This window comes from Lygodium microphyllum, chromosome 3, assembly GCF_053477565.2.
Source record: "Lygodium microphyllum isolate KBCC chromosome 3, Lygodium_microphyllum_v1.1.10, whole genome shotgun sequence".
Classification (NCBI taxonomy): Eukaryota; Viridiplantae; Streptophyta; class Polypodiopsida; order Schizaeales; family Lygodiaceae; genus Lygodium; species Lygodium microphyllum.
Genome location: NC_141137.1, coordinates 15,976,352 through 15,990,474, shown reverse-complemented (window position 1 = coordinate 15,990,474; position 14,123 = coordinate 15,976,352). Strand labels below are relative to the sequence as shown.

Here is a 14,123-nt window from a genome sequence, read left to right as displayed (position 1 = left end):
TTAAAGAAATCTCTCTATTATTCATAAAGGCAATTGAATTTAAAGCGTTTACATGTACATAAGGATTTTGCAACTGAGAAAACAAACTAACATGAAATGCAACAAAAAATAGGAGATCACAAACGGCCTTTAAAAAACCTCTCATTTATTGTTAAGGAAACCTCTCTATTATTCGAAAAGGTGATTGAATTCATAGGACTTCGCAGCTGAGAAAACAGACTACCACACCATGCAACAAAAAGTAGGTGATCCAAAGACAACTTGGCAAAAGAAGATATGCTCAATTTTTAACACCAATAAGAGTACAAGCATGAAAACAAACGCATTAGAATATGCTAAGGGATACCAGCATGCGTACATGAACCCCAAAAGGACTAATCTCATACATTTCTTTTCAGATTAACCATGCTCGCGCGCACAGACATGTTTGCAACCCCAAGCACTTCATTTATATCAACCAAGGCTCAACCGTGCGGGGAGGGGAGGGGAGAGAGCCTCCAAAAGTCAAGTATTTGCTGACTGCATTATTTACAATATGAAAATGGACAGCAACTCTTCGAATTGCATATGGAAGTTTGCTAGCATGCCCCAGCTCGTATAGAGTCCAAGATTTTCTGGGACCACCTCTGTGTTTGTTCACAGCCATTGTTCCCATAATGCATGTGACTTGAGGCTTCAGCTGAGCTGAGCCTTGTCAAGCTTAGTGTAAAGCAACTGTAAGCTTTCCCTATACACTCACCTTTAAAGCATTTGATATGCTGCCCGAGATTTATCTCCCGGTGCATGTGCCAATAGCCCATTGGCTCCATCTGCTAATACAAACCCATTGGCCAACCTATACACAAACTTCACTTATCATACAAAGACCGAATGCTCCCAATCACAGCAAGCACTGCAGGCTTGGCTATTGCTCCCTCTCTGAAACTCATGCATAACTAGATACAAAGTTAAGACTTGAAAGTGAGACCAGTATCTCAAAAGAACAAGATGCTCCCAAAGATTGCTTGTTAAGTGGCAGATGGAGGGGATGTATCATGCACTTTCTTTTGCACAGCCTTTACAGCAGCAACCCTTGCAGCATTAGCTGCTCGATTTGCGGCAGCCACTGCCTTGTTCACTCTGTCATCAACATGAGGCACTTCATATGCTTTGGCAGCAACCCGACGAGCCTCCTAAATCACAATGTCATCACACCAATCACAAATCAATGGTGGCAACATTCTATGAAGTGACAAGGCCACATGTTTACAATATGCTACCAACGAACAAGAGTAAATGCACACACAGGTCTAAAACACAACTCTACACAGAATCTCCAGGCAGACATCAATCGGAAAAAAAGAACATGCATGGGATAAAACTAGAAAAGGCAGACACACAGCAGGCAAAAACCAAAAGCTCACATGCATTTATCAAGTCATAGATGAAAGTCCTGTGAATTATTAATACCTGCACTACATGCAGCACTTTGGAGTGGCTGACAGCAACAGGAGCACCAGGAACAGGGTTTTGGGTACTAGGGGTTTGAAGCATGCCTGCATGCCAATAACCTGCTTGGGTTTCTCCATTCCTGAATGTGTACATTCCAAGCCCTTGTCTCTTTCCTTCATGCCATGCACCTTCGTATCGATGACCATTTGAAAATTGGTACACTCCATAACCGTGCATTTTGTCAGCAAAATATTCACCAGCATACGTGTCCCCATTCCTGCAAGAGGTTATTTCCATCTCAAGACATATGCTACCATTATAATCCAACCTTACAGAACATTGCATTATTAAAATATCTATTTAGAAGCACTCACCGAAAATGATAATACCCATAGCCGTGCTTCACCCCCCACTTGAACTCCCCCACATACCGACTCCCATCTTCACAGGTCTGCACACCACAACCATGGCTTTGGCCATTGGACCATTCCCCGGAATAGACATCTCCTGTATAAAATCTGTAGACTCCATAACCTTCCCGCAAGCCTTGTCTGTACTGACCCCTGTAACGACTCCCTCGGGCCCATGTCTCAACTCCATAGCCATCATACTTGCCATCTACCCAATCACCTTCATACCTGCCACTCATATAGAAGTGGTAAACGCCACTCCCAGAGCATCGACCTTGATGAAACTCACCCTCATAAACATCACCATTGCTGTAAACTTGCACACCCTCTTTGATGTTTTTTATGCGTTCTCTTTGAGACTTTGAACCAATAGTCCAAGTAACTGATGAGGTCCTGTCCAATCGTTTCTTGGTTTTGCCGTCGGAAAATATAAAAGCAGTCACAGGTTTCACACATGCCAAAGTCAAACAGGCCCAGCTTTGACTAAACACATGTCTCAATTTGTATCCAAGATTCAGATGTGGGTATGCAATTCTTATTGAGATGAGCACAGCACTGAAGAAAAAGACTAGAGCAATGTAATCAAACCCATCTGTCTCAGGAGGGAAAGGGAGGTGTCGCTGTGATGATCCTCTTGCATAGAGGTAAACACAAGGGAAAGTAACCACCACTACAGGTGGTAGGAGGAGGAGCACTTTGAACCCTTTCGCCCGTGAATGCTGATTATCTGCAGATTGCCTCTTAGCCAATTCCTGTTGCCAAATCCTGTCAGTCCTTGTGGTCCTTTTGCTTGATAAAATCCCTTCTTCCAAACACGCAAGGCTGTCGATGGCTGATTTAATGGTAGGTGACCTTGATAATGACGATGATGAGTTCCGTGTGAGCTTAAATACTTCCATCGCAATTTCTAGCTAGGTGCAGACAAGGCTTCCCACCACAGAGTCCCCCTGTGGGCTGGCTTGTTTACTCTTAAACCCATGACCAGAGCCTCACATGCAGAGAATCATCGTTGTGCAGAGCGAGCTGGAGAAGTTGCCTGAGTAAAACGAAGAGAAAAACAAAGCAGCAGTATATGATGACGAAGAAGAAGAGGAAGATCGAGTCAAAAAATTTACACTGCACACTCTTCAGAGCTCACAACTTCAGAAATCTTTAAGTTCCCATACTGAATTTCTCGAGGACCAGCTTAAAATGATCAGAAACCCTATTTCAGAATATCACACAATGGATAGACTTCACTTAGAGACACATAAACCGCCTGAAACAATTGGAAGGATAAGCTACCGAACAAACCAATCTACATTGAAGATCTAAAGAACCAAAAACGCAAAGCCTTGAGGGATTGAGACCAACGTGATACCTGGTCGAGAATCCGGACCCAAAATAGACCGTGCGACGGTGCGATGACGCACTCCGTCCAAATCTGAAATCCAAGCCACAAGAGGGGAAGATCCAAAGTGAAAAAGAATTTGGGCGGGGGAAAAGGGGTTGAAAAGACCTACCAGAAGGAAAACGAGAGAGAGAGAGAGAGAGCTACAAGGAGAGACGGCAATAACAGGAGCGCATGGTTTTGCTTACTCTTGAAGGTCTGCTCTGCCGCAGATAGATGGCCTGCTCGATGAACAGAGAAAGAGGAAGAGAAATTGAAGATGCACGATTCCCCAGAAAAGGATGTGCAAGAATAATTGTTATCTTTCGCGCTGGCCTCCCGGCGCTCCTCCCCCTTTCACGAGCATCATTCAATCTTATCGACTTGCCACAGATTTTGTGTCGCATTTCTTCTTCATCTTCTTGTCGTGCCTTTTGTTTGCAAAAACTCGACAATCCGGTGTACCCTAGCTGTGCATGTGCAGTATGTGAGATAAACGTCATTGCCTTGAGGGTATGTTTAGGTTATTTTTGACCATGAACATTACCATTACACCTAGTCAACACTTATGATCGGTGGCTAAGTCTCTTTTATTTTTCCTCTTTCTTTGTTTGTGTATTCGTTCTTCGCCTTACTTCTAACCACAACTAACACACGAGAAAAGAACATGGAGACAAGTCGATGTGCTAAGAAGGTAGCCTAACATTTGACAAAAAAATTGGTTAAGCCATTATAGGACGGAATGTTTCCCTTCATAGCTTCTCCCACCTTCAAACTCATCATAGGCAAATGCTACAACCTTGCCTTCTATCCTACAGCCAATCAACTTCTCCTCATCAATAATCATCCACTTTTTGATCTTGTCTACTATGGCTTTGCTCACAATGCCTTCTCCTCCGCTTCTTGTACTAAAGATGTAGGGTGTATTGTTTAACAAGTTGCCAACTCGAAATGATGTTACATCTTGTATCCTAGTAATAGAGAGTATCCATCAAGGCAATGGAGAGAAGGTACTCTAACTCTTGGAAGAAATTCTACAATGTGTGTGCAATTTGATCATGTTACCTTTGTTCCTCTTTCCAAACCTTGCCCTAGTTTATTAACCTCGTCATAAGGGATAGCATGTCTACTTTGCATTAGGGGAGATATTGGCTATATCATATTATTAAAAATGGATCCACCCTAAATTAATGTGATGACAATAGTGTAATTTATATGTAGTAGCCATATTGATGCATAAATGGTGTTCAAATAATAATGTCACAAAACATAGTCACGTGGCAAGTGTGTTTATTTCAACGTTTTCTAAGAGCCAAAATGGCAGAGAAAGGGTTGGCAACTCTATGAATAGAAGTAAGAATAACTCATTTTTATGTATGCAACAATGTTCCTTTATGCTATAAAAGCATGTTCTAGTTTGTTGTGCATAAACCATACTAGTAAAAACCACGCTTAAGATAATGAACATGGCTTTAAGTTGGAGAGAACAATAGAAATCACCCTTACAAATTTGCAACCAAAACTTGGATGCCTCAAGGATGCATATGTATTGTCTTACAAGTTACCCGAACCACATGGAGCACTTTTATGTTGTACTACGCCCTCTATGGGCATGGTCATAAAGCTATTTAGATTTGTGAAATTTTGATCTTAGACAAAGAGGATAGCATGTGGCTAGTTTTATGTGCATGCTATAAACATGTTCTAATGTGTTTGCTTTAGATCAAGGCAAGTCATTTCCTCAACAACACATCAAGGCATGAGAAATACATAAGTACTGGATATGTATGCAAATCATGGAAGTCTTGAGGAATTCTTCCAAGATGTTTGAAAGAATGACAAAAGAAGACTTATTGAATGGAGTGCATCAATGTTAAGGTATGCACATAGTGTGAGCTATCATAAAATTAATCTAAATTTTGAGCCCATAGAGTAACCTTGGTACTATGATGTGTGCTTTTTTAGTCTTCTTTCAATTTGCAATCAATTACCAATGGTAAACAAAGGTTGTGCATATTTTAAGTTGATGAAAGATCTTAGTGATTATTATTAATCACCACTTCTTATTATGTATTACAAACACACACACACACACTCTCTCTCTCTCTCTCTCTCTCTCTCTCTCTCTCTCTCTCTCTCTCTCTCTCTCTCTCTCTCTCTCTCTCTCTCTCTCTCTCTCTCTCTCTCTCTCTCTCTCTCTCTCTCTCTCTCTCTGTGTGTGTGTGTGTGTGTGTGTGTGTGTGTGTGTGTGTGTGTGTGTGTGTGTGTGTGTGTGTGTGTGTGTGTGTGTGTGTGTGTGTGTGTGTGTGTGTGTGTGTGTGTGTGTGTGTGTGTGTGTGTGTGTGTGTGTGTGTGTGTGTGTGTGTGTGTGTGTGTGTGTGTGTGTGTGTGTGTGTGTGTGTGTGTGTGTGTGTGTGTGTGTGTGTGTGTGTGTGTGTGTGTGTGTGTGTGTGTGTGTGTGTGTGTGTGTGTGTGTGTGTGTGTGTGTGTGTGTGTGCGCGCGCGCTAATTACTATGAATGTAAAATACAAGAGACAAGCAAACTATACGAATAGCAAAGAAATTGAACAAAAAGCAGCATGTCAAGAAACCAAATCATTCTTGGAAATGAGGCACACATATTGCATAATACTACACTACCAGTGAAGAAGACCTCTCAATTGTCCAATATGATTGTGCATTCTTGAAAGAGAATAAAAAATGAAAGCATTGCAAATAGTCCAATTGTGTCAATAATAGCTCCATAAACATAAGAAGGGAAAAATAATAATATGTGGCTACACAAATTCTATTAGTTTGGGTTTGCAAAAACCCAATCTTGCAGACATGTACATGGTTGTTCCGACCACATGACATCAAACCTCAAACAAAAGAAACCGTATCTTTCTTGCCACAAAAAAAGAGATAAACTAATGATGACAAGTCTCCTCTTTTGTAGTACAAAAGAAGCAAGAACCATTGGAAATATTGCAACTTGAGAGAGCAAAAGCAAGAAGGAGACCTCCCACCATCATTCTCCAAATAAATACTTTAGATTTGAAGGGGGTTTTATTAAGCTAGCCCACCAACACCATGAATCTCCAGCAAGCTCTACCTTTGTGAAGGCCCCAAAGGAAATTGCCCTTGTGTGTCAAATCAATCGTAATCCTTAATAATCAAATGATATATTTGATTAACTCATGCATGCTCCAAGAATAGTTGTCTTAAATTCTCCAATTCTACTAGGGGTTATCTAAGTCTAAGTAAGGGAAGGGCTGGAAAAATACACAAGGATGTTGAATATAAATCACTCTGACTAGCCATGGCATCAAGTTTTTCCATGCAAGCAAAAGCACACATCATAGAAATCAACTTGAGCCTGACTATCCTGTTCCATATGACTCACTATTTTCCTTTCCATGACACAATCTTAAAAGTAGCCAGTAGTTCAACTTTGCATAGAGTTGGCCTACAAATTATCAATGCTTGAATGCTAGGAAGACTTCTCCAACACCACTTTTCAATAATGAACCAAGTGAGTCAATAACATGAAAGATTTAAGGTTGACATACTCATAATATGCCACCATGAGACCTGATTTCAATTACTACCATGCAAAGTACTATTGTCTTCTAGAAAGAATCTACCCAAGTATGTCAACCAACCTCTAAGTTACCACCTCCCCTCGCCAACCCAAAGCCAAGTCCCATTTTGTGCAATTGATGAGAGCAAATTTGGTGATGTCAATGTGCGAAGTTTAAGCCAATGCAAACAAGTCCCATATCACCATGGCTTTATGAATGTTATCCTTATCAACATTCAACAACATAAATGTATCATTCCCCATGGCTTGACCGATTTGTTGTTGTTGTTATAATGAAGCAACAACCCACCATTTATAACCAAATGTGAAGGCCTAACCAATTTGTTGTTTTTGTGAAGGAAATGGCAAGCCACCATTTATAAGAAAATGGATAACATTGTCAAAAAAGGATGTGTTGCAAGAGCAAAACTAACTCCATTAAGTATAACTCTCAAAGAAGAGCCTTTTTTGATACTGTAAATCAAGTGATGTTAAGGTTGGGAGAGACCATTTAAGATAATTAGCGGCATTCTCTAAGCCCAACTAAATCATTTAGTATTTGCTAATTTCGTATGTTAGGCATAATTAATTTGCATTTACACATTTAATATATTATGTAGAATATTCCTCACCTTAATAAACCCACATTAGGTAGGATGCACGTACTAGGAAGGTGTTTATGCAATCTATTCACCAACATACATTTGCAAAAATCTTATACATATTGCACATCAAGGAAATAGGTCTTCTATGTTTATAGGTAGAAGGAAAATGCAAATTTGGTATCAACTTAATAACACTGAGGTACCCTTAATCTCTCAATTCTCTAGACCCCTTGACACATATGATCAAGGATACTGCGAGTAGATTTGCATATTTCACAAAAAACTCATTAGTTAGACCATCCCAACCTAGTTACTACTAGCACATCTGCATATTTTGCAAAAAAACTCATTGATGAGACCACCCTAGCCAATCTCTCTCTCTCTCTCTCTCTCTCTCTCTCTCTCTCTCTCTCTCTCTCTCTCTCTCTCTCTCTCTCTCTCTCTCTCTCTCTCTCTCTCTCTCTCTCTCTCTCTCTCTCTCTCTCTCTCTCTCTCTCTCTCTCTCTCTCTCTCTCTCTCTCTCTCTCTCTCTCTCTCTCTCTCTCTCTCTCTCTCTCTCTCTCTCTCTCTCTCTCTCTCTCTCTCTCTCTCTCAGGGCATTACCATCTATTTGTAATTGGCTTTCTTCTTCAGGGATGGAAAACAATCCAACCTTTCTCTTTTTTTCCTTATTTCACAAAATAACTATTTACATTTTCTAATATTGTTACACAAGAAAAGGAGGGGTATAAAGCTAAGGTACTTGTAGCTGTAGGAGAATTGCGTCTTACAAAATTACATACAAGAAGATCTTGCATGTCTACATGGAAGAGCAAACAATTGAGAGACATCTTCTTCATCAAGTTGTCTCTTTTGAGTGAGCTTTTGGAGGTTTCAATTTCAACTTGGTAATTTGTGCTTTAGCGGCTTTAACTAGGTTTACAATTTCATGGCTACTTTTGATTCTAAAATGATGTGTGACTATTAGACAAAGCGATATGATTCCTATGATTCTCATTGGCAAGCTTGCAAATTTCATGTTGATGCATTGGCATACAATAGTTGGATGAATTTGTCACATTGGGCTTGTTTAGATTATTTCTATGCAATTGATAATGGCCACTAGTCATCTCAATTGGTTGAGTTGTCTTTGGATATACTTGGATGCTATTTTGATCATATCCCGAGTTATTTTTGTGCAAAGAATGCAAAAGTTGCTAGTTGTGGGGGGCATAAAGCCCACTGCACATGAATCCTCTACATTTCTTGCACAATGATTGCACAATCATATGATAAGGAAGGGAACCCAATCCATTATTGCTAAAATTTTGTTGATCACTTCAAGAAATTATCCTCTCACAATAACTAGATATATTTTGAGGTGTTGTAGCCCAAGAAGACATTATTGCAACATACTTCTCATGCCGTAAGTGTACAGAGGAGGTGTATATTCTGGAGCATAGTTTTGTGTTAGATGGTTGGACATGGCCTTTAAGAGTATGCACCTTTGGAACGCTCTCAATTTTGATGGAGGTATCAATGAATTTATAGTTTCTTGTTGGGATGATATGCATGAGCATATTTTATGTCTATATAATCATTGTTGAGTATTGGATTTTTGCAAAACCATGTTAAGTTGGCTAAATTTTTCCCTAAGTAATTGGTTTGTAGTATTATTCCCAATGGAGTCCTATTTCCTCTATGAGCATGTATGTCGTATAGGACTTGCCAAAATGTTTTGCTTAACACTTAAGCCCAAATTGCCTAACTTTCTTCATGTGTTGAATTTGTAAAATGCCTATATGTGATGCTACTCTCAACTTAAATTTAGTTATTGGTATCTCCTCTGCAAAATAATATATCGGCACAATTGGAGACAACATTTGATAATGTCCACTAAGAGTTTAATAGATTTAGATTTATCAACTTTGTTACATAGAAATCTAGAAATGGACCCAATATATCATTGTTTAATTACACTCCCAAAAATAAAAATCGTTTTTACAGGTTTGTGCTTTATAAGTCTATATGGCAAGGTTGTCCTTTAAGCCTTCCTTTGTTTGCATTCATTGACAACATGTCCTACATGAAATAGTGATGAAATACAAGGTGATTGGTTTAAAGTCACATGGTAGAAAGTACTAGAGAGCCAAACCTCGATGATACTTTTGCGATGCTCCATATATCTAAAGAGAATTTAGAGACAATGTGAATCTTGTTGAGACATTGTATTTGACTTCAAGCATTTTGGTTAGGCAGTTTACATTCCATTTGACAAGTGTTTCTAATATTAACATTCAGAACTTGCGTTAAAATGGCCAAGTTAGTGAAAGAAGTTGTGTTCGCAAATCTTTGGTCTCCCTCATGTTTTGTTATTTCTTAAGTAGGTTTTAGTGGGCCTTTGATAAATTTAAAAAGTATCTTGTTGGAGCCCTTCTAGAGGGATGCACCTTATAGAACATATAAGATACCACATGAGTTCAAAAGAAATGATATTTTATTTAGTAAGATATATAATATTATATTTATAAAATGGATTTTTTAATTACAATTTGAAAAAAAACCCTAAGTTTAGTAAAGTGAAAGGGATGATTTTATGGCCTTACATCATGTAAAGAAATTGTATTTTTTAATACCCTTTGAATGCATTGTATATAGATGAGTTCTTATAGGTGCACCCCCTGCCCTCACCCTCGAGGAGCCCTACAAATTGTTTCTTCATTTATGGTCTCATAGTCATGCATTATTGATCGAAATTTATACAACCTTAAGCAATTGCATAAATTTATGGATTGAATGTGTGTGTAGACAAATATTTATTGCATAGCATGGTCTAAAATCAATACTCATAAGGAATATGGTAGCTTGGATATTGTTGATTACAGAACCGTTTACATGCATGTAGGATAGAATTTCTAACGTGAAAGAGTATGTAACAAAACTACTCATGGTTTTTAATCACCTTGTTTAAAAGCTACTATATTTATCATGCCTCACTTGTTGGACTAGTGTGGACCATATTCTTATTTCACATCTAGGTTTTGGAAGGGAAAACTATGGGTATTCTCAAAGACTTACTTAGGGACATAATGCTTAAAGGCTTATTAAAATGTTTAAGGGCATAATTCTTGTTAAGGCTATAAGGAAATATTCTATAGATTTGAGATATTAATTTGGTTGAGAATCTATGTTCTAAATAATATTTTTAAGGCTTCACTTGGCTCCCTTCTCATACAGTTTCTAGAAATTTGGTTAAGAAAGGTTTCTATCATATGATTGAGAATGAATCTTCCATGAGATTCATGAAAGTTAAAGTGAGGTCAACTCTACTAGCTTCTTGTAACAAACTCTGGACATGTGTAAGAAGACAAATTAAGGACTTCATAATTAGCATTGCTTGTAGGGACATGCCTTAGCAATGATTAGAAAATCTAGCCAATTGTTGAGATGAAAATTACCCATAGTTAACTATCAATTTGTAGGCTTTTTTCAACTCTTTTGATTTATCAAAGGTTTTGATTGTTTCCCTTATCAATCATCAAAAAGTTTGGCACATTAGAAAAATAAAAACTAGCACAATTGAATGCTCCATTCAGTGCATGATGTGCACTCTTATCTCGATGACATTCACCTTCAATTTGATGTTTTGGTAGGACTCTTTCGGACTTTTAGATATGCTACAATCACACAAGCGTTTCAATGTTAGCATGTGGATGGTTTGTTGTCTTACAATTTTTATTTGAAGTGTTGCTAATTTTTTTGTGTTGGTTATTACTCTTTATGTAGCTCTCTTAGCTACTTGTGTTTGTTTATAGAAAGAAACATGCGCTTAAGTGAAATGTTTCTTAAGGGATGTCATGGATAGTCTACTCTTTGTGTGTACATTTGCTACTTTTTACCTCTTCAATGATTAGACTGCTATGGTGATGGAACAAGGCCTAATATGCAAGCAACAAAACAAAGAAGGGGGCATGCAAGCACACATTTGGATCCTCAAGCATCTAAGAGCTATAGAAGTAAAGATGAGTTCTCAACTAGTTGGTGTTACCTTAAAACTGGCAAGAAGTTCAAAATATTGAGAGATCATATAATGGCACCCTTGAATTTTCAAGAGAGATGATTGCAAATTGTATTTCTCTATAATGTTGTTTGGGAGATGAATAGTGCACACTTTGCCCTTCATAGCATCATTAACAAGCTGACTATGAATTGAAATGTGTAATGGATGCTACATATACGACAAGACAATTAGTAGATGTCATGGTCAAGGAAATGTGGCATGTGTTCCACAGCTTTGTGAATGAGAAGGATGAAGTAGACTCCATGAAGGATTGGAAGGTGTCATCTTTTCATTTAGTGAAACAAGTTTCCTTGAGAGAAAAGCACATGTTTGCACCCTCAATCATCTAATAATGGGTGGGGAATGGGATAAGTGACAAGATGATTAAGTAATGTCATGGTCAAGGAAATATGGCATGTGTTCTAGGGTTCTATAATGAGAAGAATGTAGTACACTCCAATAAGGATTCTATGATGTCTTTTTTAAAATTAAAATTGTAGAATAGATGTCCATTATGCAAAACAAACTTTCAACTTTGGAGATGTTATGGCTAGGTTAAATCGTTCATTTGTGATAGATAAGTGAATATCTCAGTTTCACCAATGCTATAAAATAGGCTTTTATAGACCTACATTTGTAATGATTTTATTTTTATACTATTTGAATTACTAGGATTCTTGCTTTATGCAACTTCATTGCATCCTCATGATTTTAACTATTTGCAATTTTGAAAGTTTATCTTGAATATGTGTATTATTTTGAGTGTTTTTACTTCGAAACCATTTGTATCAATTCATATTTCACATGAAAATGGCTCGTGTGTGCTTCTACAAGTAGCTCATTTTGTATATTACACTAAGCTTTCTATGCTTTTCTATATCTTGGCATATGTACTACACTAAGCTTTCTATGCTTTTCTATATCTTGGCATATGTACTACACTAAGCTTTCTATGTTTTTCTATATGTTTGCGCATGTACTCATAATGTTTTGATAATGGTTGCTCTCACATATCCCTACCAACTATTTCATGTCTTAGTTATTTTCCATATTTTATAGATGTCTATCCCCATGTGTGAATGTTATCCTACTTTGGCAACTCAAGTTTGATTGCAAGCACAATTCACATCCCTTTTATCGAATCGGCAAGGTTTTTATGTAGTCAACAATGAGACATGAGCAAAACTCTTATTCTTTCAAGAGCTCAACAATCCATGATTTTCTAGCTCTCACCTAGTCACTCACTTCCCCCTTTCCCAATCATTTAGCTCACTATCATAAGCAAACAAAAGTAACCAAATGAAGATTGTAGAAAACATACCTCAGTTCTTCCTTTCATTGTAGCCTTGATCCAATACAGGAGATGGCCTCATGATCCTCATGTTGCCTCCTCTGTTGCAAGCCTTTAATTTTTAGTTCAAGCTTGAGCCGTTGTTACAAGAGTACATAGAAGAAGAAGGAGAAGGAGATGATGAATCCTTTGGATTGCTTCGTCTCTTGTCTCTCATATTCCCTCAAGCTCACACTCACTCTCCCCCTCTTTTTATCACTCACCCTCTCAATATCATGCAAGTAGGCAAGAAGCAAGAGCAAGGAAAGCAAAATATTGGCACATACTAGACTAAGCTTCCATTCACTTTTTCCAGCTTTATACATGGACTAATCTTTAGGGCCTTCTTCATAGATTTGGGCACCTCATCCTCTTTTGAGTCTCTTTGGTTGGCCCTTTTACACATCATACTTGTTTGTAGAAACCCTTTTTAACTTAATTACAATTGGAACATGTAGAGTTCTCCCAAAAATAAATATGTCTATCAAATTAGTGATTTTTCAATATGTGTTGGTTTTGCTTAGTTGGAGAAACATTAAATGGTTGGCACTCATCACTAGATGATGGGGAAATAGGTAGCCTGATTGTTATACCCTGAGCGACAAAGGTGGGCCACTAGCTTCTCTCTCGCTAGTTCATAAGCTATCACTAAATTTTGTGCCAATGTCAATTTACTCTAAGCAGCAATACCTAATTGAGCCTTCAATTCATTCACTTGTTGGTTTGGGGTCTCAAGGTGGTTTTTATAGCTTTTTGTTACATTTCTTGTTGAAAAGAGATTACTTTTTTGCACATGGCCACCTACTCTTTCTATTGACTCTTATAGAATAGAGTGTTGGCTAAATTTGTAGCCATGTGATTTAGCATGTCTACATGAGCCTACTTGGCCTTTCCTTCCATACTACCCTAGTGAGACTCATTTCTAGCATAACTTGTAGTCCAAAAGGTAGCTTGCATAGCTAAGTATGAGCTTGTTGATTGTGTGCAAGGCTCATCCTTGTTTCATCTACACCCTACCAATTGACTAATTGCACTCTAGCTTCTTCTTCTTCTTCTTCTTCTTCTCATCTAGGAAATAAATGAGCTCTCATATGTTCTAGGTCCTTGTTCTTTCTCTCCGTCTCCTTTTCCTTATCTTCCAAGTGGGCTTACAAGTCTCATTGTTGTTGATCAAATAGCTACATGAATTCCTCATAAGCTTCCTTGGCTCCATCCAATTTGTGTTGTAATTCCTACTTGTCTCTTAGTGCCTGTGCCTTGTCCTTGTAGAACTCTTTACGCAATTGCTCTAGTACAATATGTCCTCCTTTGGGGAAAATTACTTGACTTTTGTGTTCATATGAGTCAATTGTTGATTTTGCTTAATGGTGTCTTTGC

General features: G+C 38.1%; 1 protein-coding gene across 2 annotated transcripts; it reads right to left on the bottom strand.

Annotated features, from left to right (window-relative positions):
* Positions 1–272: 272 nt before the first annotated feature.
* Positions 273–3,698, bottom strand: LOC148038085 (uncharacterized). Of its 2 annotated transcripts, XM_087668710.1 has the most exons (5): positions 3,420–3,698; positions 3,202–3,264; positions 1,806–2,877; positions 1,450–1,708; positions 273–1,172 (listed from the first exon to the last, which is right to left on the bottom strand). In XM_087668710.1, exons 3-5 carry the CDS (start codon positions 2,738–2,740, stop codon positions 1,008–1,010), a joined length of 1,359 nt encoding a protein of 452 aa, XP_087524836.1. In that variant the 5' UTR covers positions 2,741–2,877; positions 3,202–3,264; positions 3,420–3,698; the 3' UTR covers positions 273–1,007. The 2 variants fall into 2 exon arrangements, with proteins under 2 accessions (XP_087524836.1, XP_087524838.1); XM_087668712.1 differs by lacking the exon at positions 3,420–3,698 and having other exon boundaries at positions 3,202–3,413.
* Between the last annotated feature and the right edge of the window lie 10,425 nt (positions 3,699–14,123).

What these genes read in the sequence shown, in the direction of transcription:
- LOC148038085 (XM_087668710.1), bottom strand. Translation starts at nt 2,740, where the DNA reads ATGGAAGTATTTAAGCTCACACGGAACTCATCATCGTCATTATCAAGG. An exon ending in TATGGGTATTATCATTTTCG is followed by an intron (nt 1,709 to 1,805) that starts GTGAGTGCTTCT and finishes AACCTCTTGCAG; the next exon opens with GAATGGGGACACGTATGCTG. An exon ending in AAGTGCTGCATGTAGTGCAG is followed by an intron (nt 1,173 to 1,449) that starts GTATTAATAATT and finishes ATTGTGATTTAG; the next exon opens with GAGGCTCGTCGGGTTGCTGC.